At 49.9% G+C, this 24,094-nt stretch overlaps 12 protein-coding genes across 12 annotated transcripts; 3 read left to right on the forward strand and 9 right to left on the reverse strand.

Moving 5' to 3' along the window:
* Positions 1-39: 39 nt before the first annotated feature.
* On the forward strand, positions 40-1,263 carry M438DRAFT_278707 (uncharacterized protein; the record flags this gene model as incomplete). Its single annotated transcript, XM_029901024.1, has 1 exon — positions 40-1,263. One exon carries the CDS (start codon positions 40-42, stop codon positions 1,261-1,263), a length of 1,224 nt encoding a protein of 407 aa, XP_029758107.1.
* A 209-nt stretch (positions 1,264-1,472) lies between these two features.
* M438DRAFT_357448 (uncharacterized protein) lies at positions 1,473-2,519 on the reverse strand (the record flags this gene model as incomplete). The annotated part of the gene is made up of 1 exon (XM_029907171.1): positions 1,473-2,519. One exon carries the CDS (start codon positions 2,517-2,519, stop codon positions 1,473-1,475), a length of 1,047 nt encoding a protein of 348 aa, XP_029758108.1.
* Positions 2,520-2,770: 251 nt separating this feature from the next.
* On the reverse strand, positions 2,771-3,808 carry M438DRAFT_382748 (uncharacterized protein; the record flags this gene model as incomplete). Its single annotated transcript, XM_029908922.1, has 2 exons — positions 2,771-3,018; positions 3,071-3,808. 2 exons carry the CDS (start codon positions 3,806-3,808, stop codon positions 2,932-2,934), a joined length of 825 nt encoding a protein of 274 aa, XP_029758109.1. The 3' UTR covers positions 2,771-2,931.
* A 1,324-nt stretch (positions 3,809-5,132) lies between these two features.
* Positions 5,133-6,488, reverse strand: M438DRAFT_367407 (uncharacterized protein). The gene is made up of 3 exons (XM_029907949.1): positions 5,710-6,488; positions 5,384-5,656; positions 5,133-5,322 (listed from the first exon to the last, which is right to left on the reverse strand). The coding sequence occupies exons 1-3, from the start codon at positions 6,448-6,450 to the stop codon at positions 5,245-5,247; spliced, it is 1,092 nt and encodes a 363-aa protein (XP_029758110.1). The 5' UTR covers positions 6,451-6,488; the 3' UTR covers positions 5,133-5,244.
* Positions 6,489-6,802: 314 nt separating this feature from the next.
* M438DRAFT_357451 (uncharacterized protein) lies at positions 6,803-7,483 on the reverse strand (the record flags this gene model as incomplete). Its single annotated transcript, XM_029907172.1, has 3 exons — positions 6,803-6,883; positions 6,936-7,187; positions 7,244-7,483. 3 exons carry the CDS (start codon positions 7,481-7,483, stop codon positions 6,803-6,805), a joined length of 573 nt encoding a protein of 190 aa, XP_029758111.1.
* A 9-nt stretch (positions 7,484-7,492) lies between these two features.
* On the reverse strand, positions 7,493-7,948 carry M438DRAFT_337459 (uncharacterized protein; the record flags this gene model as incomplete). The annotated part of the gene is made up of 1 exon (XM_029903994.1): positions 7,493-7,948. One exon carries the CDS (start codon positions 7,946-7,948, stop codon positions 7,493-7,495), a length of 456 nt encoding a protein of 151 aa, XP_029758112.1.
* A 473-nt stretch (positions 7,949-8,421) lies between these two features.
* Positions 8,422-9,190, forward strand: M438DRAFT_347644 (ubiquitin-40S ribosomal protein S27a). The gene is made up of 3 exons (XM_029905950.1): positions 8,422-8,540; positions 8,670-8,950; positions 9,011-9,190. Exons 1-3 carry the CDS (start codon positions 8,447-8,449, stop codon positions 9,098-9,100), a joined length of 465 nt encoding a protein of 154 aa, XP_029758113.1. The 5' UTR covers positions 8,422-8,446; the 3' UTR covers positions 9,101-9,190.
* Positions 9,191-9,252: 62 nt separating this feature from the next.
* M438DRAFT_301524 (uncharacterized protein) lies at positions 9,253-11,847 on the reverse strand. Its single transcript, XM_029902099.1, has 4 exons — positions 11,823-11,847; positions 10,669-11,775; positions 10,525-10,613; positions 9,253-10,473 (listed from the first exon to the last, which is right to left on the reverse strand). The coding sequence occupies exons 2-4, from the start codon at positions 11,732-11,734 to the stop codon at positions 9,436-9,438; spliced, it is 2,193 nt and encodes a 730-aa protein (XP_029758114.1). The 5' UTR covers positions 11,735-11,775; positions 11,823-11,847; the 3' UTR covers positions 9,253-9,435.
* A 328-nt stretch (positions 11,848-12,175) lies between these two features.
* Positions 12,176-15,524, reverse strand: M438DRAFT_367411 (uncharacterized protein). The gene is made up of 2 exons (XM_029907950.1): positions 14,924-15,524; positions 12,176-14,865 (listed from the first exon to the last, which is right to left on the reverse strand). Exons 1-2 carry the CDS (start codon positions 15,219-15,221, stop codon positions 12,284-12,286), a joined length of 2,880 nt encoding a protein of 959 aa, XP_029758115.1. The 5' UTR covers positions 15,222-15,524; the 3' UTR covers positions 12,176-12,283.
* A 1,370-nt stretch (positions 15,525-16,894) lies between these two features.
* On the reverse strand, positions 16,895-17,655 carry M438DRAFT_407579 (uncharacterized protein; the record flags this gene model as incomplete). The annotated part of the gene is made up of 2 exons (XM_029909905.1): positions 16,895-17,382; positions 17,604-17,655. The coding sequence occupies 2 exons, from the start codon at positions 17,653-17,655 to the stop codon at positions 16,958-16,960; spliced, it is 477 nt and encodes a 158-aa protein (XP_029758116.1). The 3' UTR covers positions 16,895-16,957.
* Positions 17,656-19,653: 1,998 nt separating this feature from the next.
* M438DRAFT_347647 (uncharacterized protein) lies at positions 19,654-21,202 on the reverse strand. Its single transcript, XM_029905951.1, has one exon. It carries the CDS (start codon positions 21,086-21,088, stop codon positions 19,691-19,693), a length of 1,398 nt encoding a protein of 465 aa, XP_029758117.1. The 5' UTR covers positions 21,089-21,202; the 3' UTR covers positions 19,654-19,690.
* Positions 21,203-21,346: 144 nt separating this feature from the next.
* M438DRAFT_301531 (uncharacterized protein) lies at positions 21,347-23,697 on the forward strand (the record flags this gene model as incomplete). Its single annotated transcript, XM_029902100.1, has 1 exon — positions 21,347-23,697. One exon carries the CDS (start codon positions 21,347-21,349, stop codon positions 23,567-23,569), a length of 2,223 nt encoding a protein of 740 aa, XP_029758118.1. The 3' UTR covers positions 23,570-23,697.
* Positions 23,698-24,094: the final 397 nt, after the last annotated feature.

Below are 24,094 nucleotides of genomic sequence, written 5' to 3' on the forward strand. Positions count from 1 at the left end.
CTTCCCAATCAGATATATCAACAACTTTACTAAAACAACATGAGCTTACGTGCTGGCCTCAGGCAAGCTCTCCGGATATCTCAATCTCAAAAACCGCCTAGCTCTCTTGGAAACAGCGGCCTCTTTAATGGAAAGGGTCTAAACTCTACCGGTCACGCTTGTGTTATTAGTCGCTCTTTCAATAAGGCTGCTGCTGGTGATACCGATGGTAGATCTGTGCACAAAGCACGAGGAAAGACGACTGGCAAGGGGACTGGCAAGGGGACAGACAAATCGAAGGGCAGGCCACCTTTTGAGCACGTTGACCACGTCTCAAGATTCACCAAGGGTCTGCTCCCGGATGGCCAAGATCCCGTCAAAACGTTCAAGGCTCACCTCAAAGATGGAACTCTCACCAAATCGCTGGCTACTTCGTGTTTGAAGACAGCAATTAGACAGGAACGCTTCGATGATGGGCTTGGAGAAGCCGCCATCACTTGGTTCTGGAACGAGCACGACAGTTACAAGTTCCCGGATGATACTGATATGCTCGACTGCATGGTGAGGTTTCTCTATCACGAGGGCAAGGAGGATAGAATATGGGAGTGGATTGAGAAGAAGAGCAGAAAGCGCGAGAATGTCGGCCCTAACGACCGGTTCGCCTGGAGAGCCGACACTGTCAGATCTCTTATTACCGCAAAGGCGTTCGCTTCGGAAGACAGCCTGGATTCAGCTTTGGAAACATTCTTCCGTGCAAAGTCGAGCACATATTCCATACCAGTCGCTCCGGCCATTGTGCAAGTCGCCAAACTACTTATGATGCCGGCAACCAGGCTATCCGATCAACCTTCGGACGTCGAATTCAAGATCGAGCGACCTAGATGGCCAAACACAAGTCTGGAACTCTGGGAAAAGTTCCTCAAGAACATTGACGCCAAAAGGGATGTCAGCGAACCGTTCAGAGTGCAACTGCCCCTCTACAGACCCGACAAACCGGACCCATTCCCTTTCCTGAAATACTCTCGCCACTTGGCATCGCATCCCAGTCTCGTACAAAAGATGTTGAAGAGACAATCGCTGGTTCCATGGCTCGCACGGAGTAGACACGCCGAGGCACTTCTGAGGCAAGAAGGCCATCATGAGGACGCGAAGTTCTTGGAAGAATTCACTCAAGAGCTGGATACGAAGTCGGAGGAAGTTAGAGAAAAATATAACATGAGGCGCGAGGGCCGACGCAAGAAGGCAGAATTTGGAGACTTGAACGATCTGCCTTTCAAGCACTAAGTGTCTTTCAACTATCGATTTAAAGACGAGGGCTCTAGGAAACAGCTCGCATCTGTATGGCGCAATCTCAACACAGAGTCTGAGATGCTAGCGCAGTTCAACGCGAAATAGGCGAAGGAGAGATGGTCTTGAGCACGATCTGAATTCTGTCGCCATCTATCGAGCTACACACGGGCACCTCCGAAACCACCGGCTTCTCCAGACTGGGCTTATCTTTTACACGGTCCCATCCTAAGACCTTCCAGTATCACTTTGTCGACTTCCGATCTATGTGCGTCCAGTCTTGCATCTCCAGTCTTTTCCAACTCTCTGTTGAGCTCTGCAATCATGTCGTCTACTCTTTCGTCCTTGAAGTCTGGAAGATTGTGTCTTTCCTTGTCGTGGCCGAGGACGCGAGTACCCGTTGCTTCGTTGTTGGGTTTGATCGCAGTATTACTGTTGCTCCCCTCATGCGATCTCATCTTGGAGCATCTCATCGCTTCTTCCATCCTCTTCTGCTCTTTCTCCTGTTGTGCCATTTTCTCCTGCACGTTTCTTCTATGCCATGCCCTCTGTTGCGCCGGCTCGAGTTTTCCAAAATTTCTCGGACGAGGGTGGGTAGGAGTGAAGGTGTTCAAGGGAGAAGAAGTGTCGAAGTGGTTATGATAGCTGACAGGGAGGAAAGTGTTGTTGTAAGAGAGAGCTGTATCTTCAGGTGGTATGATGCCTGTATTGCGTACTCCTAGATTATGCGCAGATGCCAGTTTCTCCAATACTTGGATTTGTGAGGAGGATATCGTTGATGTTGTTGAAGTTTCTCCCGAGATAGACGCATCGCTGGCGGAGGGGGTATAGATGGTCGATCCTGAGGTCGTGGTGTCGTTGTCTGACGACATCGTTTCAACTTCCACTTGATTGTCGCAATCTTTGTACTTTTTCGAAATCCCATCACGTCTAGCTCGTGCTGATTTCTCCATCTTCTCTCCTAACGTGTTCAGCCTCTTCTCTATCTCCTCCATGTCCTTCGAAATCCGAAGTCCCGCGGGTATCATCGCGACAACTCTTTCCGTCTTGCGAAATCTCGCTCTGTTGTACAAGGCAACGACAAACGGGACGAGAAGCATAACAAAAATTCCAGCAGATAAGATGAACACTCTCACGAGTTTGTCATGTTGGTCGGCGAGGCGGTTTTCGAGTTCTGTTATTCTCCGTCCCTGTGTCAGTCCTCGGCTGTGTAGACCCTCTAGAACATCCAGGAGGAGAGAGTATTGGTCCATGGTGATGGAGAATAAAAGAAGAAGAGAGAAATTTTTTTTTTCGTGAAAATTGGAAAGGTGAATGGAATTTTGATCTTGACACCGTGACGCCCTTTTTATGAGTGAGTTTGTCTAGTGAGTCGTGGGAAATCTGCTCATACTTGAACGTGGGTGACTACAAGCTTTGGAAGCACCGCTCCATATCCCTCTATTCCCCTTCCAGATCAAGAACCATCTGAAACCACTCAGAGACGACTGCTTTCTGCGAGATTGGCCACAGCAAGTACAAAAGGTGTTGATGATATCGAGAATCTTGACCTGTATTTCTGCAAAGCTCGCAAACAGCGAGTCTTGTTCTTCCTGTGCCTTTCCGCACTATTTTAGTCATTGTTGATGATGAAGATATGACTCTTCACCTCATCCAACACTCGCATCAATCGTCCATGGTCAAGTCCAACATGATGGGAATGTTGGAGAATGGCCCCCACATCATCTTGTGCACGCTTTGGTCCATGCCAATCTATTTAAAATCAGCCATTGTACTTGTGAGTCCTGGCGTTCGATTCACTTACCGATGCGGGTGTATCGTTGTCAAAGATTGGAGTCAATCTTTCCATCTCATGCTTGCCTCCAGCATGCTTCCAAGCAAGACTGAAGGTATTAGGATGCTCCCATCTACCGCAATAGAGGCTTGCAGGCTCTTTGCGCATCTTGGTCTTGAGCTTCTTGAACGTCTGGTGTTTGCCCATGCGAACGAATGACTTCAACTTGAGCTCCGGGAAGGTGATTATCTCGAGGACGACGATGTCCGGGGAAGCAATTCTGAAAGTGAGCTTGTAGCTTTCCGGTGTCTGTCCATCGAAAGGAATTGATGAGTTCTTGTCGAGTCCTTTTTCTGCCTTGTTGATCTTCATGGGACCAAAGCGGAGGTTCGGATGTTTGTCGCTTGCTGGTTTGGGAAGAATTTGTTCCAAGTTTGTGGGTGCAGGGGTGGAGATACCGCTCGAAGAAGGTGTGGACACTCTCATGGTCTCCGTTTCTGTGTCGCTGAAGTCTGATGACATCAAGTTGGAGTCAGTATCTGTGGCGTCCTTCTCCTTCTGCGCGTGAAGTGCAGCAGCAGTGTCTTCCTCGTCTTCGGCAGTTCCATGGAAGCTTTGGAGCATGGACTGGTACGCGATGGAGATGATGGTGACGATGTAGCTCCAAAACGCACTGAACTCGCCTTCAGAGAGGAGGTAATTCAAGGTGTGATAGGCGCCTGATTTCTCTTCGACGACCTTTCCGGTACTGAGTGTGATTTGATGCATGATGGCGGTTGATTTGTTGTTAATGGTTGATGGAGAGGTTATTGAGAGTTGGAAGCAGACAAGAGCACACGTATTCAGGAGTTTCGATGAATTTATGGAAAGTGAGCAAAGCTGTTGTAAACAGTGAAGCCACGCGTATGCTTTGAGAGCAGATCCTTCCCTTCTCGAATTGGAAAGAACGAACCACTCGTTCTCTTAGGCTGATTGTTCAACTTGAATATCAAGTTTAAGTGTCACTTGGCAGACACTTTCTCTCCATGCACACTACGTTCGTGCCCATTGCCCTTCAAGATTGTGGTGTCTTCTTCGATTCCTCTTCTACACATTATCATCCGCGTTGTAAGTCCCGTCATCCACCTCATCTCCAAGCAAAGGCTATAGCTTTCCATACTACTTATCTTGAGTTGACCAGTGACTTAGCCCAGCTTCTTCTGCTTAGGCCATAGGCGAATTGGGAGTCCTTCTTCCTTCAACACCCTCGTCCATTTCAAATGCATTCTAGCACTACCATACCTCGTCTCAATCTGTAACGATGCCGTGATTAGCAAATTGTTCCCCAGGAGACTCAGGCAATCGCTTACACTGTTGGGTGTGTCGTTATCACAAATTCTTGCGTGGGTTCCATGCTTAATCTAAGTTCATAGCTCTCACTGTTGCATAGAGTATGTTCTCTCGGCGCAGCTTCTTCATTATGCTTGCAAACGTGGCTTTAGGTTTCATCTTGAGATAAAGGAGCCATCCACCGGGCATGATGTGTGTGAAGTTTTCGAGAGTCATGGGTTCTTCGAAAATTGCAATGTAAACGTAAAAGACAGGGTGGAATTGCTGTGCTCGCTTCGTAGCCGGTTCGCTATTAGGCACCGATCCTTCTTGTTCGCTCATGAAAGTCTGCAGTGTGTGTTAGAGTGTTGTGCAAAATCACTGATCGTATTTTACCTACCGAGGTTGGGGTTAGGATGCCAGTCGTAGACGTGTCAGCCTCCGATGTTGCAATGGCATATAAGTGTTGCATCACATTGACCTTGTTCTTAAGCGCCAAACGTCAAGTCTCTAGGTCTCCGTTTCGCGAAGACATGATGGGCAGCGATGTTTTTCGGTCGAAGAGATTTAGGCAGGACGTAGTGGGAGCAAAGAGGAAACTACAACACCCGACTTTCACGGGAAGACAAAGTCAAGCGAGGTCTGGGTCCATTATTGGAAGAAGGTTTGCTGAGGGGAAGTACAAACATGCTCACGTTTCACCCATGAGAGGTATTGTTGAAGTAAGCAAAAGTCTGCACGCATCTGATATACACTCTTGCATACTTGCATTGCCCCTGGATTGCAACGTCGCATTCGGAACAGGTCTTCATTGGCTGCCTCGTGTCCTCATGGTTTCGTGGTTTTCTTTCTGTAATTGCTTTCGGCGATGAAACACAAGAGACATGGTGGTCTATCTACATAACAGTCAAATCGATGGTTTTACTACCAACTGTGTTGGAATATGTCAGTTCCGCAGAGTCTCCCAATCCAAGCTATTTTCAGCACTCATTGTTAGTGACTAGCAGGCATTATAAAATGTGAAGCAGGACTCACAGATTTAGGTGTTTCGCTGTCAAAAATGCTTTGACCACTGTGACTCGAGCTCAGCTGGTGGTCGCCGAACTTCTCGGCAAGCTTGTCTGTAAGAAACCTGAATGGAGTGTGTGGGTACATCTTCACGAGAACTTTTTGCGTTAGTCTCGAGACGCTGTTGGAGCACCCGGGTAGAGAATTGTATACTGCAACGCGCAGGCGAAGAGGCGCTGCAGTGGCCGCTTCAGCGTGTCGAAACCCAGCTACATCGTTATTCGAGTCATTTACCACGGTCTGCCGCAATTTGGAAGTCAGCTTGAATCAAGATCCTGGTATGATGTACTTACCGAAGCAGGCGTGAGAGTGCAGGTCGAAGATTCTGCGGCATCCGACAGCATCGAGAAAGGAGGTTGCAGCTCTTTTATCTTGTTCTCCAGAGCTTGAACACGAGCTGCCAACTCTTCGCCTTGGGTGACTGGCTGGTAGAGCTTCATGCCTTCTCGGTTCTCCTTGACCATCTGCTCCAGAGACTCCACCCGGCTTACAAAATTCTTGAAGCAAGGTTCCATGCATATCTGGAGGTCTCTGTTGAAGGTTTCAGAGTCGTGTTCTGAGGCAAACAGATGCTTCTGGGCCATCAAGGTAGCACCAAGTTGTCTGATTCCTTCTTCTGCATCTACTGGAAACCCTCCGTCATCGATAGTCGCAGATATCGAGAGATCTTCTACGAGCTTCGCAGTCCTTTCAGAAAGCTTTTGAACGGAAGACTCAAGAGTCTTGAGCTTTTCCGTTGAGCCTTGGAAGCGAGGCAGGACTTCGCCGAGTAGCCAAAGCAGGAATGTGTCGCGAACATCTTCCATCCCGAAATGTTTGAAGAGCGCCTCAAAGAGTTTTAACTCATCGAAATGATAGCCCAGAGAGCTGGTGTATTGGAGATATTCTTGGACGCTCCTGCTTGTTGCTGGGCGTTTCCCGAGTCCGTCGAAGAGATGTCTTTGCTGTTCCTCCGGCACCAGACTAACGATTGCAAGATTGGCCATTTCTTCACATTCTACTGTCCACCAGCTTGATGATCTGGAATTGGACATTTTTGAGGAGTTTGAGGGTAAAAAGAAGAACTGGATTTCTGATGGTTGTAAGGTCAATAAATAGCTTCAGATGTGCCTACAAAACTCTGGCCATTTTTGAGTTTTGGAGCGTATGTCTGACAGAATGTTTCGAGCAAGTTCTGGAGACAAATTGATGTGAGACTTTGTTGAGCTCTCACGCCAATGTCTGACGGCAACTATCAAAGTTGATGAATTGGCTTAGGGATACTCATGTCTCAAATCATATGTCAATCGTTCATTGACGACTATCTTTGGCGACGTGTCACAAATTATACCAATATTCATGAGCAAAAGCACAATTCGAATCAAGTCATAAAAGATGGAGCTGTATTCATTGAACCGTTATGATAACGGGGTAACCGTGGAAGCCCCTGTTCTGCAGACATAACCAGGACCCACGCACCAATCGAAGCTAATGATGTTCGAATCAACCTTTCAGCAACCAAAATAGGAAAAATACTGACCTGAGCTGGTGTGGTATCGTCCGAAACCAGTCTTGCGCCGTGGTAGAAGCCACGGGTTGCCTCCGGGAAACGTTCTTTCAGAGGGGCTCGCAGCAGTCCTATAGGGTCGTTCCAGCCAATGCTCATCGATCTATCATCACGAAGTCCGGGATAATTGCCACCCACGAGCAGCGTCAACTTGGATTCCAGATGTGGCTCCGACTTCTGTTCTACAGATTCGGAGATTTCGTCAGGAGAGCTATTTCTGAGAGTCTGAGAATCGTCGTCAGTATTCACGCAAAGCATACAGCAGTTGATGAGAGACGCACAGAAGTTGGCGTGTAAACGTCTACCGTCGAGTCAGTCGACGAGATTCCGGACATGGTGTCCAAGAGTTGTTGCTTCTCGAAGCGTACGCGCTCGAGCAACTCCAAGAGCTCTTGTTTCTCGTCGGATATCTGCTTCCTGGTGGCTGCAAATTCCCTCTTGATTACTGCGGCCATGTCGCGCAGAGACTGCTCCTCACAAGCTGAGAGATCGAGGATCCCTTCTCTTCCCGATTCTGTCATGCCAAATAATTATTGATTCAGCCGGCGTTGGTGAACATCGAAATTCTGCTGCTCTTGCTCCGAATCGAGACCCTTGCTCGCTCCGTTATGGCGGTAGAGCAACGCTTCAGCTTCAGAGCTTCCCCTTGGTAGGCCCAGATAGTTGTTTTCCGCTAGCAGAGTGATGAAAAAGACCTCTGCTCGATCAGTGAGTACGCCAGCTTCGATAATGCGCTTAAGAAGGTCTCTCCGACTCGCGGTACTTTCTCGAACCTTCAGTGCCCATTTCACTGTTGAAGTGACACTTGGGTGGGCCTTGATTTGTGTAGCGACTGCTTGTGACTCGACAGGAGCTTGGGGAACTTTCCAAGGGTTCTGATGGCTGATTTCGTGGTGGTTGATAAACTCGGTGACCAGGTTAATCACTTGCGATTCACATCCGTCGCGCCACGGTCCCGTTGTTGCGGTATTTGCGAAGGTCGACATCTCAAGGTATGATTTCTCGGTGCTTGAGAATGTGCCTGACAAGGACAAGCAACTCTACTTATCTCTGCAGGAGATCCTCGAGTCTGGACGACAAACAGTGCGGCGAGCACTCGAAGGGAGAGGTAAAGCAGCAATATTGAGCATGTTTCGTGGCTAATGAACTCCACTTACCATTGGAACGTTTACCCAGAAGATCGATGGCTATGGATTCCCATGTGTTGATTGCGTTCATACAAGCTCAATATAACTCCAATGTGAAAACATAATACGTTCATGAGTTGTGTGAGAGTAAAGATGATGTCGCTGTCGAGTGAGGAAAGCCAACACGTGACTGACCCAAGCTCGATCATTGATTGGTGGGCCGAGCCGGCTGTTCACACTGATTAGATAAGCGAAGCGACGCACCGACCCTTGTGAAATTCCGCTCCGCGCGCTCCCAAAAACTTCCTTTTCTTCACGACTTAGGACGACAACGACCCCGCTGTCTAGGTCGCCATCATGCAGATTTTCGTGAAGACCCTCACGGGCAAGACTATCACCCTCGAGGTGGAGTCATCCGACACCATTGACAATGTCAAGTCCAAGATTCAGGGTGCGCATTTTCCCCATCTCCCTCGCCATCTGCCATCGCCATCGCCATCGCCACACACACAGCGCGAAGGCGACGGCACCATCAACCATCCATCATCATGCGCAGAAGACTGACTTTCGCATCAAACAGACAAGGAGGGTATCCCCCCGGACCAACAGCGCCTGATCTTCGCTGGCAAGCAGCTCGAGGATGGCCGTACCCTCTCCGACTACAACATCCAGAAGGAGAGCACTCTTCACCTCGTCCTCCGCCTCCGTGGTGGTGGTAAGAAGCGCAAGAAGAAGGTCTACACCACCCCCAAGAAGATCAAGCACAAGCGCAAGAAGAACAAGCTTGCCGTCCTCAAGTACTACAAGGTCGACGGTGATGGCAAGATTGAGCGTCTGCGTCGCGAGTGCCCCTCTGACACCGTAAGTTCTGCTTTACACACACCGCGCGCATCATCTTCAGGTACTAACTCATCTTCTCAGTGCGGTGCCGGTATCTTCATGGCTGCCATGCACAACCGCCAGTACTGCGGTCGCTGCCACCTCACCTACGTCTTCGACGACCCCAAGTAAACGGGTCGCTCGGAGAGAGGTGCCAATGAGCTTGTTTCTACTTTGCTAGTTATCTAGCGTTTTTACAATCAAGTCGTTGTCCGATCACCATGCCTTCTGTTTCTCTTCTCTCGTGATATTGTGATCGTTGTGACATACTTCCTGCGAGTGTTACTTCATAATTTTCCTGCTAGACATTGATATATGAACATTATGGTTATGGTATTTGTGAGCTTTTTCTATATCCTTTCAGCCAGTCCTATGCACGTTACTCGTATATATACACTACGTCTCAGCTATTACTCTCTTCGTGTACAGCGACTCTTCTCCACCACAGCTCTTTCCTTCCGTCACACTCAAGGCGTAGTACCTTGTCCCCACAAGATCGAGTTGAGCACGCTATAAGGCGAATACTCCTCATCAACCAACGCCGAAGTGTTTGATGGGAACACACTCGAATGATCCACCCCAGCCATACCAGGACTATCACTACTATCCGTCACACTCTGCGCCGAAGCCCCACCCATGGCAATGTCCTCGATAAACCTCGGCGGTCTGGACTCTTGAATGTTCAGCTTCTTGAGTGCGGTGATTGCTCTTTCCATGGGCGCAGCGAGTTCTTGTGGGTCGAGTGACGATTGCATATCTGACATGAGGGCGACGAATCTGCCGAGAAGACGGCGAGCGCGTTCGTTGTGGGCGTGTTCACCCATGATGCCGAGGAGGAGAGCGGAGGAAAGACTGCGGTGGACGGCGGCCCAGGATTGTCTTGCGTAGGGCGTGATGTTTTGCAGGCCGAGGAAAGCTTCGACTGTGCTGACCAAGCTGTCGATGCAGGTTTGCTTGAAGGCCTTGGAGAGTTCGTAGCTGGCGGTGCTGGGACTGATGGCCGGTCGACAGAGTTCGGAGACAATGTATGAGACGTGTAGGTACAGAGCCCAGTGCTCGAGTGACTCTTCCACAGACTTGCAGGTACGCGAGTCGCGCAGGTAGTCAGCAGTGCCAGCCATGATATCATCAATCTCATTCCTGTGGTTTGTGATTCTGGCGAACAGCTCGCGAGAGCTCATGGTCTTAGTGCGATCGCGTACAATCTCCAGACCGACGCTGCAGAGTCTGTACATTGCCAAATGATAAGGAGGAATTTGCGTGTACGCATCTGGTGCTGGCATGCTTGAGGGGTCAATGTATGCTGTTGTAGCTGCTCTGTCGTACGTGATTGATAGTAAACTATCTTGCCAGACAATTGACCACCAGACCTTGGAGCGAATAGCCTTGGTCTCGATGTCTGCGGCAGGTGGGCAGCTACGGTGCAGACCAAGACTCATTGCTAGGCGTAGCGTCAGACCCATAAGAGACCAGGAAGTTCCGGCGTTCATGTTGTTGGAGATGACCTGGAAATTGTGTTAGCTATTGGCATTTAGCACAGGCCACAGAGAACCTACATTGCCGAGAATCAACAAAGTCTGAATACTCTCCAGAGTCACATGTGACAGGAAATTGGTGAAACGTAAGCACTCGAAACTGCAGCACACTGTTTATCGTTAGTACATTTCATCATTCTTATCTTACGATTTCGGGTCGCTCACTGTAGACTTGAGATGTCAATTCACGTTCTTTTCTCGGCAAACCAGAACATTGGCAACCACTCGCTAGAACAGCAAATAGTAAACCAACCCATTCCAAATTCTTGTCGTAAATTGCCTGCTCAGTGACTCCAGGAAGGGGACTATTTTCTGGTAGAGATCCAGCAACACCCATTTGCTCATTACGTTTTTGCAAAAAGCGCGTCAAGTCCATTTCAAAGGTTGAGATATCCGCGACACCTGGGAAGATGATGTTTCCAAGGTTCTGATAGTATCGGAAGAAGGATAAGCATTGACTGTCCGTGGGTATCGTTTTGGCCAATTCTTGAGCGCGTGCCAGAGAGCCGTGAGCCAGACCCCAAAGATCGACGAATGGATATGTTGCTGTCTCATTGTCAAGACCAAACATAGGTAGGATCGATCTGCCGAGGATTTCCTGAACTGAAGGTTGTTCACGATCGCCTTGTCCTAAAGCCATGACAAGTGCAGGGACCGAAGAACCTCCCAGATGTACAGTTTGGCCAGTCAAGTCATTCCGAGCATGAAGTCCATGGACCGTAGTATGGCGTGTAAACTGATTGTTAATCCATGGTTGGGCAGCATCCGCTTTTTGAGTAGTACTTGAAGGTGAAGAACGGCCAGAAGTTTGCTGATGTGGTCTGCTATTAGATCCTCTCATCTCCCTTCGCAATTCCTCAAGAGCTGATTCGACATTATCCAGTTTCCGACAAAGATGATCAAAATCAGATCGTGCCAGCGTCACGGTATTTGCGCTCGATGCAGGAACCCCGCTGCTGGTACTCGCGCTAGGCAACGCAAGAGATGCTGACGAAGAAGAGCCATTGTTCTGTTTCTTGTTTGGCGGATGGTAGTCGCATAGCTCGGGATGTTCGCGCTCGACACAGGTACGGCAAGGCCTCGCAAGGTCACAGCGAACTTTTCGTTGTCGACACGGATAGCACGCTTTGTGTTCCCGCGCCTTGCGTTTGCGCCGCAGAAAGTCGTCCACCTCGGCCTTGGCAGGAACATCGCCTGGTGCTGGGGTCATATTTGGCGTGCCAGTCTCCATTGCTGCGCAACAATTTCCTTCTATCCGGTATTCTACGTGCGAAAGATGAGAAACATCAAAAGATGTTTTTGGTGGCGGGCTTACCGGCAATTATTAGCGTTGCGGGGAGCTTCGATTGCTTATGAAACGCAACAATCTCACGCAGCGGTGGTAGTACGAGTCAGAATGGAATTGGGATTCAAAGGATGTGAAACTTGGTAAAGACTGAGTCGAAGAATGAGGCCTCCAACTATGAGTACTCGAAGAAACCTTGTCTGAATTGCGACTTCCCTTCTCGCAAGCCCTCGAGAGATACTGGACTTGGCGCAAATCCCGACTACCGATGACTCCGAGCAAAATCTGCCCTAGAACGGTGTGGCTAGAATCATCAGACCAAATCACATTATTCAGTGGCACTGCAAGGCAAAGAAATAAAAGAAGATAATCATTCAATTCAACAATCCCATATTGATGGGGGGGTATCTTGTTAAAACCATATCCAAAAACAAATCATCCAAAACATACGCCTTCAACTATGCAAATGAATTACAACCATATACATGTCTTTCATCAAGGCGACTGGCCATTGACAATCATTGATTCGTTCGTCTCGGTTCTCGGGATTGATACTGCGGACGCGATGGTGGAAGCATGGCGCTTCATGTGCTCTGCTTTTGCAGCTTCGTACTCCTTGCGGCTGATACCAGCTATCGGGCTAGCAAAGCCGCTGCCACCACCTGCTGTAGCTGCAGAGCTGCCGGCAGGGATCTCTTCGGCCAATCGCTCAGCCATGTGGGCGTCATATTCACGCTCGCGCGCCTGAACGGATTGAGGATCAAGCTTGCGGGCAGTGGCAAGCAGATCAAGGGAGCCATCTGATGCAGCATCATCATCTTCTTCGTCCTCTTCCTCACCGCTCTCGTCGCTGCTCAAATACGGCATGTCGATGGTTTGCGGAGCTGTGGATGGAACGTCGTGCATACGATCCATCTCGGGAACGATAGACTGATAATCGCCAAACTCTGACTCATCATCGTCAAATTCGTCCACATCCATGAAACAGGAAGCAGGAGGAAGCTCAGAAGGTGGCAACTCTTGGTGGAACGTCTTGACAACATAGTCCGTAAAAGGCGTTTGCTGCTGCTGACGGCCACTCTCCTTGAATAAAGAGGCAATATGGGCAGGGTATGCTTTCTTCGGAGCGGGCTGGATCGGGGCGCCATAAACACGCTTGTGCTCAGTCCTGACATTGATTAGGAAGTTGTCGGAGGGGCAGATACCACCAATACCGGAAGCCTCCAAAGCGATTGGGCTTCTGGTGGGTCCGGCCTGCGACATGGGTGAGACGCTAGGGAAGCTGACTTCAAGAGCTTCGGGTATCGGGTTGTCATTAAGGCTCATGGCTTCAGGCAGGTCCTTTGCATTGTTGAGAGGACCGCGGTGCTCTAGAACGTCCTTTGGTGCTGGTTCCGGAGACTTTGGAATACCAAGGGCATGATCGGTCATGGGGTGGTACATCAGCATGTTGTTTGTCATGTCCACTTCCGTCGTGGATTCGCCGCTAAGGTCGGTACAAAACCTAGCATTGTTGTAGAAAATGATGGGTCCGTTATCTGTCTTCTTCTTCTGTTGTCTGAATGAGACGGTTCGAATGCCAGAACTGGTCATGGCAGAAGAGTCACCCCCTGGAGGGCCCACGAATGGAGATTCGGTCTCATCCTCCGAAGAAGACATATCGCTGTCGTCCTCGCTGCTACGATGGTAGAACAGTGGCGTGTAGGCAAATCTGCTGTCTTGCTTCTCGAGCATTCTACGCTTTGAGTCTTTGCCACCGTGTTTGTGGTGTGACGACTTTGATCGTTTGAGAGGTGACTTGTCGTAAGGGGAATTTCCATACGTCGATGGCGAGCTGTCAGCCTCGCTGGCAGATCTAGTGATGTTTCTCCCGCCCTTCCATCTGACTTTGCGTCCATCTTCAGAGATCTCAAACTTTGTGCTGAAATCGATCAGAGCCTTCTTAGCAAACTCTGGAGTGACGTTGAGAGTGTGAAGCTGAGCCATGTTGAACAGGAAATTGAGATAGATCCAGCCATGGCCGCCCTCCTGAGCTTCCATAGTGCTGGGCTCAGGTGGTGAGAAGCCGAGGTGGCGAATGTACTGGAAGTTATCGCGAGGATTCTGGGCTCGATGAGGGTCTAAATCCAGAGGTCTCGTAGGTCTTTGCTGAGGTGAGACACCTGCGAAGTCCTGCTCTACGACCTTTAGGGAAGGCTCAATTCCCTGAGTGACTTCGGGACCGCTGCTGTGTTCTGGAGAGTCCTGAGCACTTCGTTCTTCGTCGTCCTTCATAATCGGGGCTTCTCTATTGCCTTCGATCTTAGCAGTCTGACCGTTGGCCTCCAGGGCGCTTCTGTCGGCCCTCGCAGCCATTTGTGAGACCTCTTGTTGTTGAATGGGGTGATGGTGATCCCCAAGTACGGCGCCAGTTCCAGCAAAGATTTGCTCCAGACGGCGCACAACCAGCTTCTTCTTGGAGTATTCAGTCATGACGGCAGGGTGCTGCGGAAGCAGACCCTCTGGAATGTCGTGGAGATAAGTCTGAATGTTGCTTTGGCGACTCTTGTTAGATCGACGGAAAGAATGTTTACTCTGCTGGCCACTGTTTGAGTTAGAAAGGCCTGAGGCGGAGGCTGAAGCCGAGTTGGAAGCGTAAGCAGAGTCGGCAAAGTTGGATGAGGACGAGGCCGTCTTGTGAGTTTTAAGAGTTGGGACAACGCGGTCGTATAGGTTGCTCGTTTGGGAGGCAGAGCCACTCGGCTGACCAGCAGCGCCAACAGCAAAGGTACGAAGGATCTCTTCAAGTTCGCGTCTCTTGTTCGACGATAGACCGTGGACGCGAACCTCGAAGAGTTTCTCATCCTTGAGGTGGGCGTCGTGGAGTTTCTCGTACTTCTTCAAGCGTTTCTTGAGCTTCTTGTTCTGAATGGTGAGGTCATCAATGACAGCACGGAAATCTGAGCTGCCACTGTCTTCGGTATCGTTCTTATGTAGTAGAGCATGCATTGGCATGGATTGCTCGAGCATAGCGCTTGGGCCTAGATAATTCGGAGTCTCTTCCGAGCTGGAGTTTTGAAGGAAAAACGGGGGGTCGTCTGCATGGAGGGGGTCAGTGTACGAGCTACAAGTACCGTGGACGGGAATATGACTGACTGTCACCTAATGTGTTGTTCTTGCCGTCGGCGTTGTTGTTGGCGCCTTCAAACCATTTGTCGGCGTTGCTGCTCTCGCCCGAGTCGGCCTTGCTAACATTAGGCTTGTTGCTCGACGGCGAGCCACTGGAGGCTTCAGTCTGAGAGCTTCTAGTGTCCTTGGAGTCTGGCGAAGGTCTGCTGTGTCGAAGAGAGACTGAGCGCTGGGCAGTCGGCCTTCGGGGGTGAGGCGGGCGAAGATAGGCTTCTGATGCCATCGAGGCGGCTGTGTCGAAGAGGTATCGACGAGGCAATGTCATGTGTGTCAAAACGGGTCGGTACTTGTATGTAGTGGCGCTAGTATAGATGGCTGTGTTCCAGAATGAATGAGTACAGAGCGCGATATAGGCGTATAGGTGGGTGAAATAGGTAGGTGTTGATCAGAGAGAAGGAGACAAGTGCAACAAAGTAGAGGATCAATGGCCTATGGGGCAACCGGTGGGCTGAACATTCGACCAAATCAGGGCATCGAAACACCTGCCTGAGATCCAGCAAGATGGCTACCCACAATCACAGATTCCAAAAAAGCAGATCGTCTTGACCATCGCAGGGCATGAGACGTATCGAACGTCGATTCACGTGGTGGGGGATCAGACGCAGCAACTGCCCTTGATTGACTCTGCAGACAAGCGAGACACGATTTTGCGGCCATCACTCGTCTTGCGCCCGAATCGAACTCCGTTGTGTGCTCTGTGCGGCTAAACACTCCGATCATCAATGCCATTTTAGAAGTCGCGGAGATCGGTAGCCTTTTATTGGAGGCTCAATCGCCGTCACAGCCAAGATTATGTCATCGTATGGACCCTGGCCCGAAACGCCTCCGGTCTAGGCCTAAGGTCACCATGTTCGAGGCTCTGTGGCCGCTTTCTCTCCTGAACTGTTTTCACCCTTCAAGTGCCCAGACTGTATGATTTCTCAGCTTTCTCGTCGAACTCAAGGACTTGACAGAGAGAAACCCGTAGGAGGTGTGCGAACGCTGGCCTACTTGAGTTGCGAGCAAACAGTCGATCTGACAGCTTACTTTGCTTGTTTTCCGACGTCGCCATGTTGCAAGCCACATCGGCGATGAGCTTGCACACACACATCTAGACTTCATCCCATTTTCATAGCCCTCCTTTCGCTAGGAGACATGCCTGATGCTCCTGTCAAATCTCGATGCGAACACCGAACGGCTGATGTCTTGCAACAAGTTCTGCGGCACACGTCTACTCTCAGCATCGTTGGCCTGCTTATTCTTACACCATGTGCCGTGTATAAGCCTATTGCGAGTATCTTTTTGATTGAATTCAGCTGCCTATCTACCGTGTAACCTTTCAGAACATGTCTTCTGCTGCACGTGAATCCTTCAGTAGTTGAGATCTGAGATCCATCATCCCATGCTCTGTCGACTTGTCTGTATTGTTTGCTGCGTCACATCCTTACAAGACGCTCTCTGTATGTGGTAAGGCTTCTTTAATACCATCCAATACTGTCCAAAATCACTGGACCATTTGGCCTGCTTGATATTGCCCTGATTGTGCGAAACACCGCTCGAATGCATCGAGGCTTTAGATCCGAAAATTGCGGTGTTGTCTATCTCTCGATCATCCAGCTCGGCCGTCACTCCGAGCTAGGATACCTGGCGCTGATAGGTCAATCTTACCTCCGCGCCTTCCGACAGCTTTCCCTCCCACGTGAGCGTCATCCAATCCGGGTCGCGATTTCGATTTGGGCAAACACTTCGATCATCCACTGCCTGCTTTCGTACAGAATCAGAGATCGAGATGTTGCCTGATCTTCGCGCGGATGTCTCTTTCGGTTTAAGGTATGTTTAACGAGCACTTGAACAAGCTTCAGTAGATGCCCAAGGTGCTGGTACTCCTACTCGGGCACTTGTCTACTCGCGTTCTTGCTGTTACAATTTTTTCACCAATTTATCAGCATCTTTGGTTTCCACACTCTCACCTGGCAAGCGCTACAAGAACATGGAGACGATTCGCCATGTCCCACGCTCAGCTCACAACACGTATCGCATTCCTTGTCCTGAGAGGCATCGCATGGCCCAGTCCTCGAAGCCTCTTACAGATCGGCGATGAAAAGTAGCATGATGCGGCTCCAGAAAAACGCTGGGCGCTGGCGTCCGCGATCGTTTTTGACAGCAGCACCAAAAAGCCTGATCACGGATGCTGTTTCGAACCTGGACGGATCCCACAATCGTAGTTTGTGGTGGCTGACAGGTCGAAGCAGCCTGGTGCGCGGACTCGTCACCGCCGCTGCCGCTGTCGATGGATGTCGGCGATGCGATGAAGCCTGGCTGCACAGTCGAAACAATAACACCACGGAATGTTCGCCCACGCTTTGGCGCTATCGACCTCAAATCTGCTATCAGGCGATGCTGCTGACGGCCGTTTGCTTCTCTGCAGCACCAGAACAGGTGAGGAACTGGTGAGCGTCATGATTCTGTGTCACGCCCGTCATCATTTTGATGTTCGTTGTCGGCTTGTTGGTATGACGCTCGGAGCCACTCCCGGTTCCGATTGTTTCTTCGAATCGTCGATTCGCGCTGGGAGTTTTCCCTTCTTTTCACTGGTTTCTCTGATCTCCATCCAGCCCTGCGATGCAAGACCCCTTCCCTTCTATTGTTTTCGTCATCATTGTCATACAGAACGGCGTCGTCTCTATCGATAGCAAAAGAGGCTTCGGATCATTCTCCATGGTGGCTCAAACAATCACCTTATGCCCAAGCATCGAGGGAGAAATCGTGTGATCCAATCATCGATTGATACATGTCACATGTCGACACTTTCACCAAAAACACGATGTGTGGAAGAAGAGGCATAACAACCCTTGGACCCAGCGCGCAGTCATCTACGGGATCGAAAGTGTCCAATCTCGATTACATTGCACGTTGGGCAACAACACTGTGGAATCTGCTGAGCGAACTGGCTGCATTTCAACACAGCGGCCAGCTCCGCGACGAACGACAAGCATCCACGTCCAGTCACCAATTCTACATCGCTGTCACACATGAAGCTGGCGATGCTCGATGGTATCTTGATTCAAGAGCGAACGTCAACGTCATCTCCAGCCTTTCCTCGAGCAGCCGAAAATGTCACGCTTTTGGACGTATCGGCTCGAAAGCTTCTCCATGACAACTAGCCTTGTAGGCAAGTAAAGGACTTTGAATCGAGCGATGCGCCTTGCACGCACACGCTACCTTTGCGATCCACAATTCCACAGGGTCCAGAAACGCCCTCGGCACTCTATGCTCTACGAGCATGATGGAAGCAGGTTTATTTTCTGGACACGACGCGATGCAGTGTGCGCCTTCACCGCTGAAACGTCGAATCCCGAACGTCTTTCGTCTTGCATCGAGGATCTTGTTTGGTCTGCTAGAGATGGATCGCGAGAAGAAGAGATTGCAAGTCAGTGTCACGAGTTGCTGTAAGTCATGGTGGTAGGTGAGTAGGGTATGAAGCGATGCCCTTTGAAATATTCACTGGAAAACTTCTCTGGTTGCTTTCTTGACCATGTCAGAATGCGGCTCATCTTCACAATCACAAGATGTAAGTCAGGTATGCGCAAAAGAGGTATGTGAAAGGGCGAGTTCCTCAAGAATCTAGAGCATCGACAACGTCAAATCGCAACGATTGCGCTATTTTCTGCAATGGCCTGTTCGATGGCAACTTCTGCCATACGGGATGCTTGTGCAGTTCCATCGGTTTCACACAGCTCATAGCATTCCCATACGCGATTCGATCAAACTTTGGTGTCACGTTCATCGTGTAGAGAGTCCAGCACAACTCTACTTTTGCGATTCTCCCATCGCAATGGACGACGAACGTATCCTCACTACGCTTTCCCCTCCAGTCCTGACGCTGGTGTGTCTACCCAATGCGAGTGGAAAAACTGCGATTTGTGGACTGTGACAGGGTGACCCCCTAGACAATGGTTCCTATCCTAATATCGACGATAACATCAGCAATATCAACCGCTATCCTCTATTTGCCATACTAACATGGACATTGTGAGTGCTTGTCTTTCACAGTCAAGTGGTGAATCACCGCCTTGCATCCTCACGCCAAAATATGTAAAAAATCTATTCACGTCCTCCCTCAATTTCAACCTGACTTCAAAATGCATTAATACTAATGCTTAACACTTCATTGCAATACAAGCTCCAAAGAAAACACCCTTAGATTACGTTGTAATCACAGCGAGTGCACTACACAGGATGACGGCACGGGTGGAAAAAGGCAGGTTCAAAAAATGAATAGAAATATTACTCCCTTCCCCTTCAATGCTAAGGCTATACTAAAAACGCAAAATGCAAAGACATAAATTTCTCAAAAGATCATCACGTCATCGGTGAAACGGCAATTATCCCGCTACTGTATTGTACTTTTACTATCTAGTGATATGTCTGCTTCATATACGAAAAAGAACGACAAGCGTTACATACTAAAGCCAAACTTTGGAGGAAAGGAGATGGCTATATTTGAAGTTGTGCAGAAGATGCAGAGACAAGAAGATTGCTTGCCTAGATGTGGAAGATGATGGTAAAAGTGTATGTATTACTTTTCTGCTGTGGTCATAGGTTATAACGCTAATGAATCAACCTTCTTCTTCTTCTCCGAGCCTTGGCTATCATCAAGGATTACACAGGATCGATGCCATAAAAAAGCAGATCCATCCCAAGACCAGATTGAACAGCCCCATCATCATATCAGCAAAAAGCGCCAGTAACCTTCTAAGCATCCTTGACTTCCTCCTCAACCTTCGCCTTTTTACTCGTCACCTCCTCTCCGTCTTCAATTTTTCTTTTCTGGATAGGCAGAGTAGCAGCGGCAGGTTCAACAGGCTTACTCTTCTTCTTCTTGACCAACCCACTCAAATCATTAGCATTAGCCGTAGCCTCCGCGATTCTCGTCTTCTGATCAGCAGGGGTTTCCCCCAACATACCACCCAGAATGCCCCTTAGAGGATTTTCCGCACCAGAAGCTGCAGCAACAGGAGTACGTAGATCTGTAAGCCTTTGTTCCATTTCCTCAATCATTTCTTGCACATCTTTGATTTCCTTCTTTTTGGCATCTTGTTTGTCTGTGGGGAGAGAAGGGAGGGAGGTGTTTTCTTTGGAGATGCGGAGGCGGCAGGATTGGATTGCCGATTCCAGGTGGGTGGCAGCTTCTTTGCGGAGGTCTTCGTCTACGGTTTCTTCCTTGGTTGCGCCTTGTTCTACCGCTTCTTCGTTTGTGGTGGTGACGGAAGCGAATTCCATGGCCAGGGCTAGTTTGAAGTGTGCTTCTGCGAGCAAGGAGGATTCGAGGGGGTATAGTTTTTGCTTGAGCTCGAGGGCGGAGCGACCTTCTGCTACGGCGAGAGGGAAGTTCTCGTTTTCGAGGGAGAGTTCGGATTGGAGATCGTGGGTGTCTGCGAGGCGGTCCATGACTTGACGGGCTTCTGGGTTTTCGATTAGGGTCGTTTCTTTGGCTTTGCCTTTGCCGGAGTATGTGGAGGGGAGGGAAGCGAGTTTGCGGGTCAGGAGGACGCGAGCCATGTCCAGGATCTCGTAGGCGACAGCGAAGTCATCGGCTTCATCTTCGTCTTCCTCGTCTTCTGCTTCGGCATCATCTCCTTCGTCTTCGCTGTCTGTCCAGTTCTCGTCGCCGGTGATTTGGAAGAAGGGCTTATTTGCTGCTGCGTCCTCTTTCTTTGTGGTAGTGCCATCATTCTCATCCACAACGGCCTCGACGACTTCCTCTGCAGTCTTTTGCTCGCCGTCCTTGAGGGCATCGTTGTTTGCGGCGGCAGACTTTGTCTTGCGCTTCTTTCTTTGAGGCTCTCCACTGCCAGCGACCTTGTTACCCAGGACGTCACTGTTGCTAACAGCAAGGTGGTACAAGCAGCGTCCGTATTGATAGAGTAGATCGGCATTGTCGAGGGACATTTCACCATTCAGTTGTGCCTGCAGCTGTGAAGCTTGCGAGTAGAATTCCGAAGCTCCGGCATAGTTCTTGAGAGAGTACTCTTTCGTGGCGGCGGCTTGTAGTCTCGCGAGTTCTGCTTGTGCTTCTTCGGTGTTCTCGATCTGAGGTGCCTGCTCTTCCGAGACAGTGTCGAGGGGTTGTGCTTGTTCGGGGACCGACATGGTGATGTTTCAATATGACGTGCGATGTGGTGGACCGAACGAAGACGTGTATGTGAGATATCGTCACTCGATGATGAAGTTAGCAAACAGTTGCAAAGTTGGACAAGATGATTGCGACAATGTTTGAGCAGTTGCTCGGCCAATCACATGAAGATTGATGTGATGCACGCGCGCGTCGCGTGTCGTTCGCGAAAGGCACTTTAGCCGTCGCGTCAACCACCAGAGAACCGACAACACATTTCACAACTAACACAGAAAATGGCAGCTACCTTTCGTCTACAGGAAAACACGGTTCCCTCGTCGAGTCCGGCCTTCGGAACTCCGGTTCATCCCATCAACCCTCGCGAAAAACGAATTCCTCCGCCAGCATTCAAGCCTTCAATACCGACAATCCTACCCATTCTCCTCCCACCAGCCAGTCTGAGACCTTTGGCCTTCCGAACCTTTACGAAAAAACACAATCTCACTCTCAGTTCTCCGGCACTACAATCACTAGCCACTTTTGTCGGCAAACACTGCGGTTCAGGATGGCGTGAAAGGGGCACAGCAGAGGGCGTGCTCGAGGAAGTCGCAAAAGCTTGGAAGAAGAGTGGAGGCAGCTTGATTGTCAACGATGGCTCATTACTCAAGAACATCCTCAAGACGCTAGAAAGTCTTATGAGTGGTGGCAAGATTGCTTCGACAAAAACAAATCTGAGCCGACAAAGCAGTTTCGCTTTCGCTGGCGAGAGTCAGGAGCTTGCGAGAAGACCAAGTTTGGCCGAGACGTCTTTCCAGTCACAGGACCTCGAAGAAGACGAGGGTGCAGATATCAACCATCCTCGAGCATGGATCAAGGTCGTCAGTGCCTTTGACCAGCCCAGGTTGAGCTACAACGTCCACAAGAAACATTTCGAAAAGATCACGACAAAGTCTACTCTCCTGCCTTCACCGGCTCATAGAACACAACTTTTCCGCGACCGATACAATCTCATTCACCAGCGTCTCATGCGAAACGAGGCTTTCCAGGCACCTTCAGTGGCTAACACTCGCTCCCTCAAACGCTCGGATTCAACCTCTATCCAGCAATATTACAAGCTCACTCCCATCGCAAACCTCTTGGGTAGAAATGGCAGCAACCACGTCCTGCTCGGCATGCTGGTCATCACTCCTACTGGTACTCTGGCCTTGAACGACTTGACCGGAAGTATCACTCTGGATCTGCAGCACGCAAAGCCGCTGCAAGGTGTCGACTCTTCCTGGTTCTGTCCAGGTATGGTCGTACTGATCGAAGGTGTCTACGAGGAAGAGTATTCAGGAGCAGGTGCCAGTGGTCTGGGTGCTGCAACTGGTGTTGGCGGCACTATTGGAGGAAAGTTCATTGGCTTCAGCATCGGTGCTCCACCGTCAGAGAAACGCAATGCAACACTGGGTGTCGCCGACTCTACCAAGCAACAAGATGTTGGCGTTGGCGGTGGCTTTGGCTGGACCGACTTCCTTGGCTTGGGCAGTGAGAAGGTCATGGGAACCAAGATGCGCAAATTGGAAAAGCGCCTTCTAGCACCGAATGAAGAAGAAGCCGCACAACAACGCAAAATGGTCATCCTAGGCGAAGTCAATCTCGACGATCCATCATCACTCGAAGCCTTGCGTGCAGTCCTGCGTGTCTACGCTTCAGAAGACGAACTCACACCTCTGAGTTTCATGCTCATAGGCAACTTCGTCAGCCATCCAGTCATGGCAGGAGGAGGCAGCGGCGGCAGCATCGAGTACAAAGAATACTTCAACGACCTCGCAACCGTACTAGCAGACTTTCCCACCCTCCTACGCACTTCAACCTGGGTCTTCGTACCAGGCGATAATGACCCCTGGGCTTCTGCCTTCAGCGCCGGCGCCAGCAACCCAGTTCCTCGCCCATCCATCCCAGGTCTCTTCACCAGCCGCGTCAAACGCGCCTTCGCCGCCGCCAAAGCAGAAGTGCCTTTACCAAAAACAGACGACAATGTCCCTGTAGAACCAATCTGGACGTCCAATCCAACACGCATTTCCATCTTCGGCCCCGCCCACGAAATCACCGTTTTCCGCGACGACATATCCAGCCGTCTACGTCGAAACGCCTTGACTTTTGGCAAAGCATCCACCCCCGAAGATGAAGACGATGAAGAAATGCCAGACACCACTTCCGCCGAAATCCCCACACCTACGCAAATAGCGAGACAACTGGTCCTCTCCTTACTGCCTCAAAGTAATCTTTCTCCTTTTCCATTGTCTACTAGACCGGTGCTTTGGGATCAAGGATCGGCGATGAGTTTGTATCCGTTACCGCATACTTTGGTGTTGGCTGATGCTGAGGCGCCGGCATTCGCGGTGACGTTTGAGGGGTGTCATGTGCTTAATCCGGGCAAGCTTTGTAGGGATGAGGGAAGAGGGAGAAGGGTGGAGTGGGTGGAATATGATTGTTGGGGCAAGAGGGGTGAGGTTAGGCAGATTTGGGATTCGTGAAGGGGGGATTCATGGAATGTCTGAACTTCAATAATGCCCGAGGTCACTATCTCCTCGTCAGCATTCATCCATACGAAAGCAGTAGAGCTCTAGAGAAATTTCAAATCCAGAATCATTCACAATTGGAGACTTGCGATGTAGAAAAGTGACTCGGGAGACACTGTAACAGGGATTTGGGTGTTTATTAGGACCTAATATCTCGGACTTTAAAAAATCAATAGTATCATGTAACGTTCTTCTTTTTATAAATGACTGGATCATACTATACAATTCCACCAACTTATGCTGACATCCAAGCTACAGTGGAAGGAGCGAACGCGCCCCACCTACTGAAGTTGGCATCGGTTGACATCGGCTGACATCGTGTACCATAACAACAACAACATCAACTTCTGAGCTTTCCAGTATTCCAACAGCTTCGCACGCACGAACCACGCTGATATCTTCTGCCGGAACCAACACGCTCTTGCAACCAAAACCTGTTTCCGACCTTCGTCTTTATGATGCCGCCTTCATCAATCGCAG

Source organism: Aureobasidium pullulans (assembly GCF_000721785.1).
Source record: "Aureobasidium pullulans EXF-150 unplaced genomic scaffold scaffold_16, whole genome shotgun sequence".
Classification (NCBI taxonomy): Eukaryota; Fungi; Ascomycota; class Dothideomycetes; order Dothideales; family Saccotheciaceae; genus Aureobasidium; species Aureobasidium pullulans.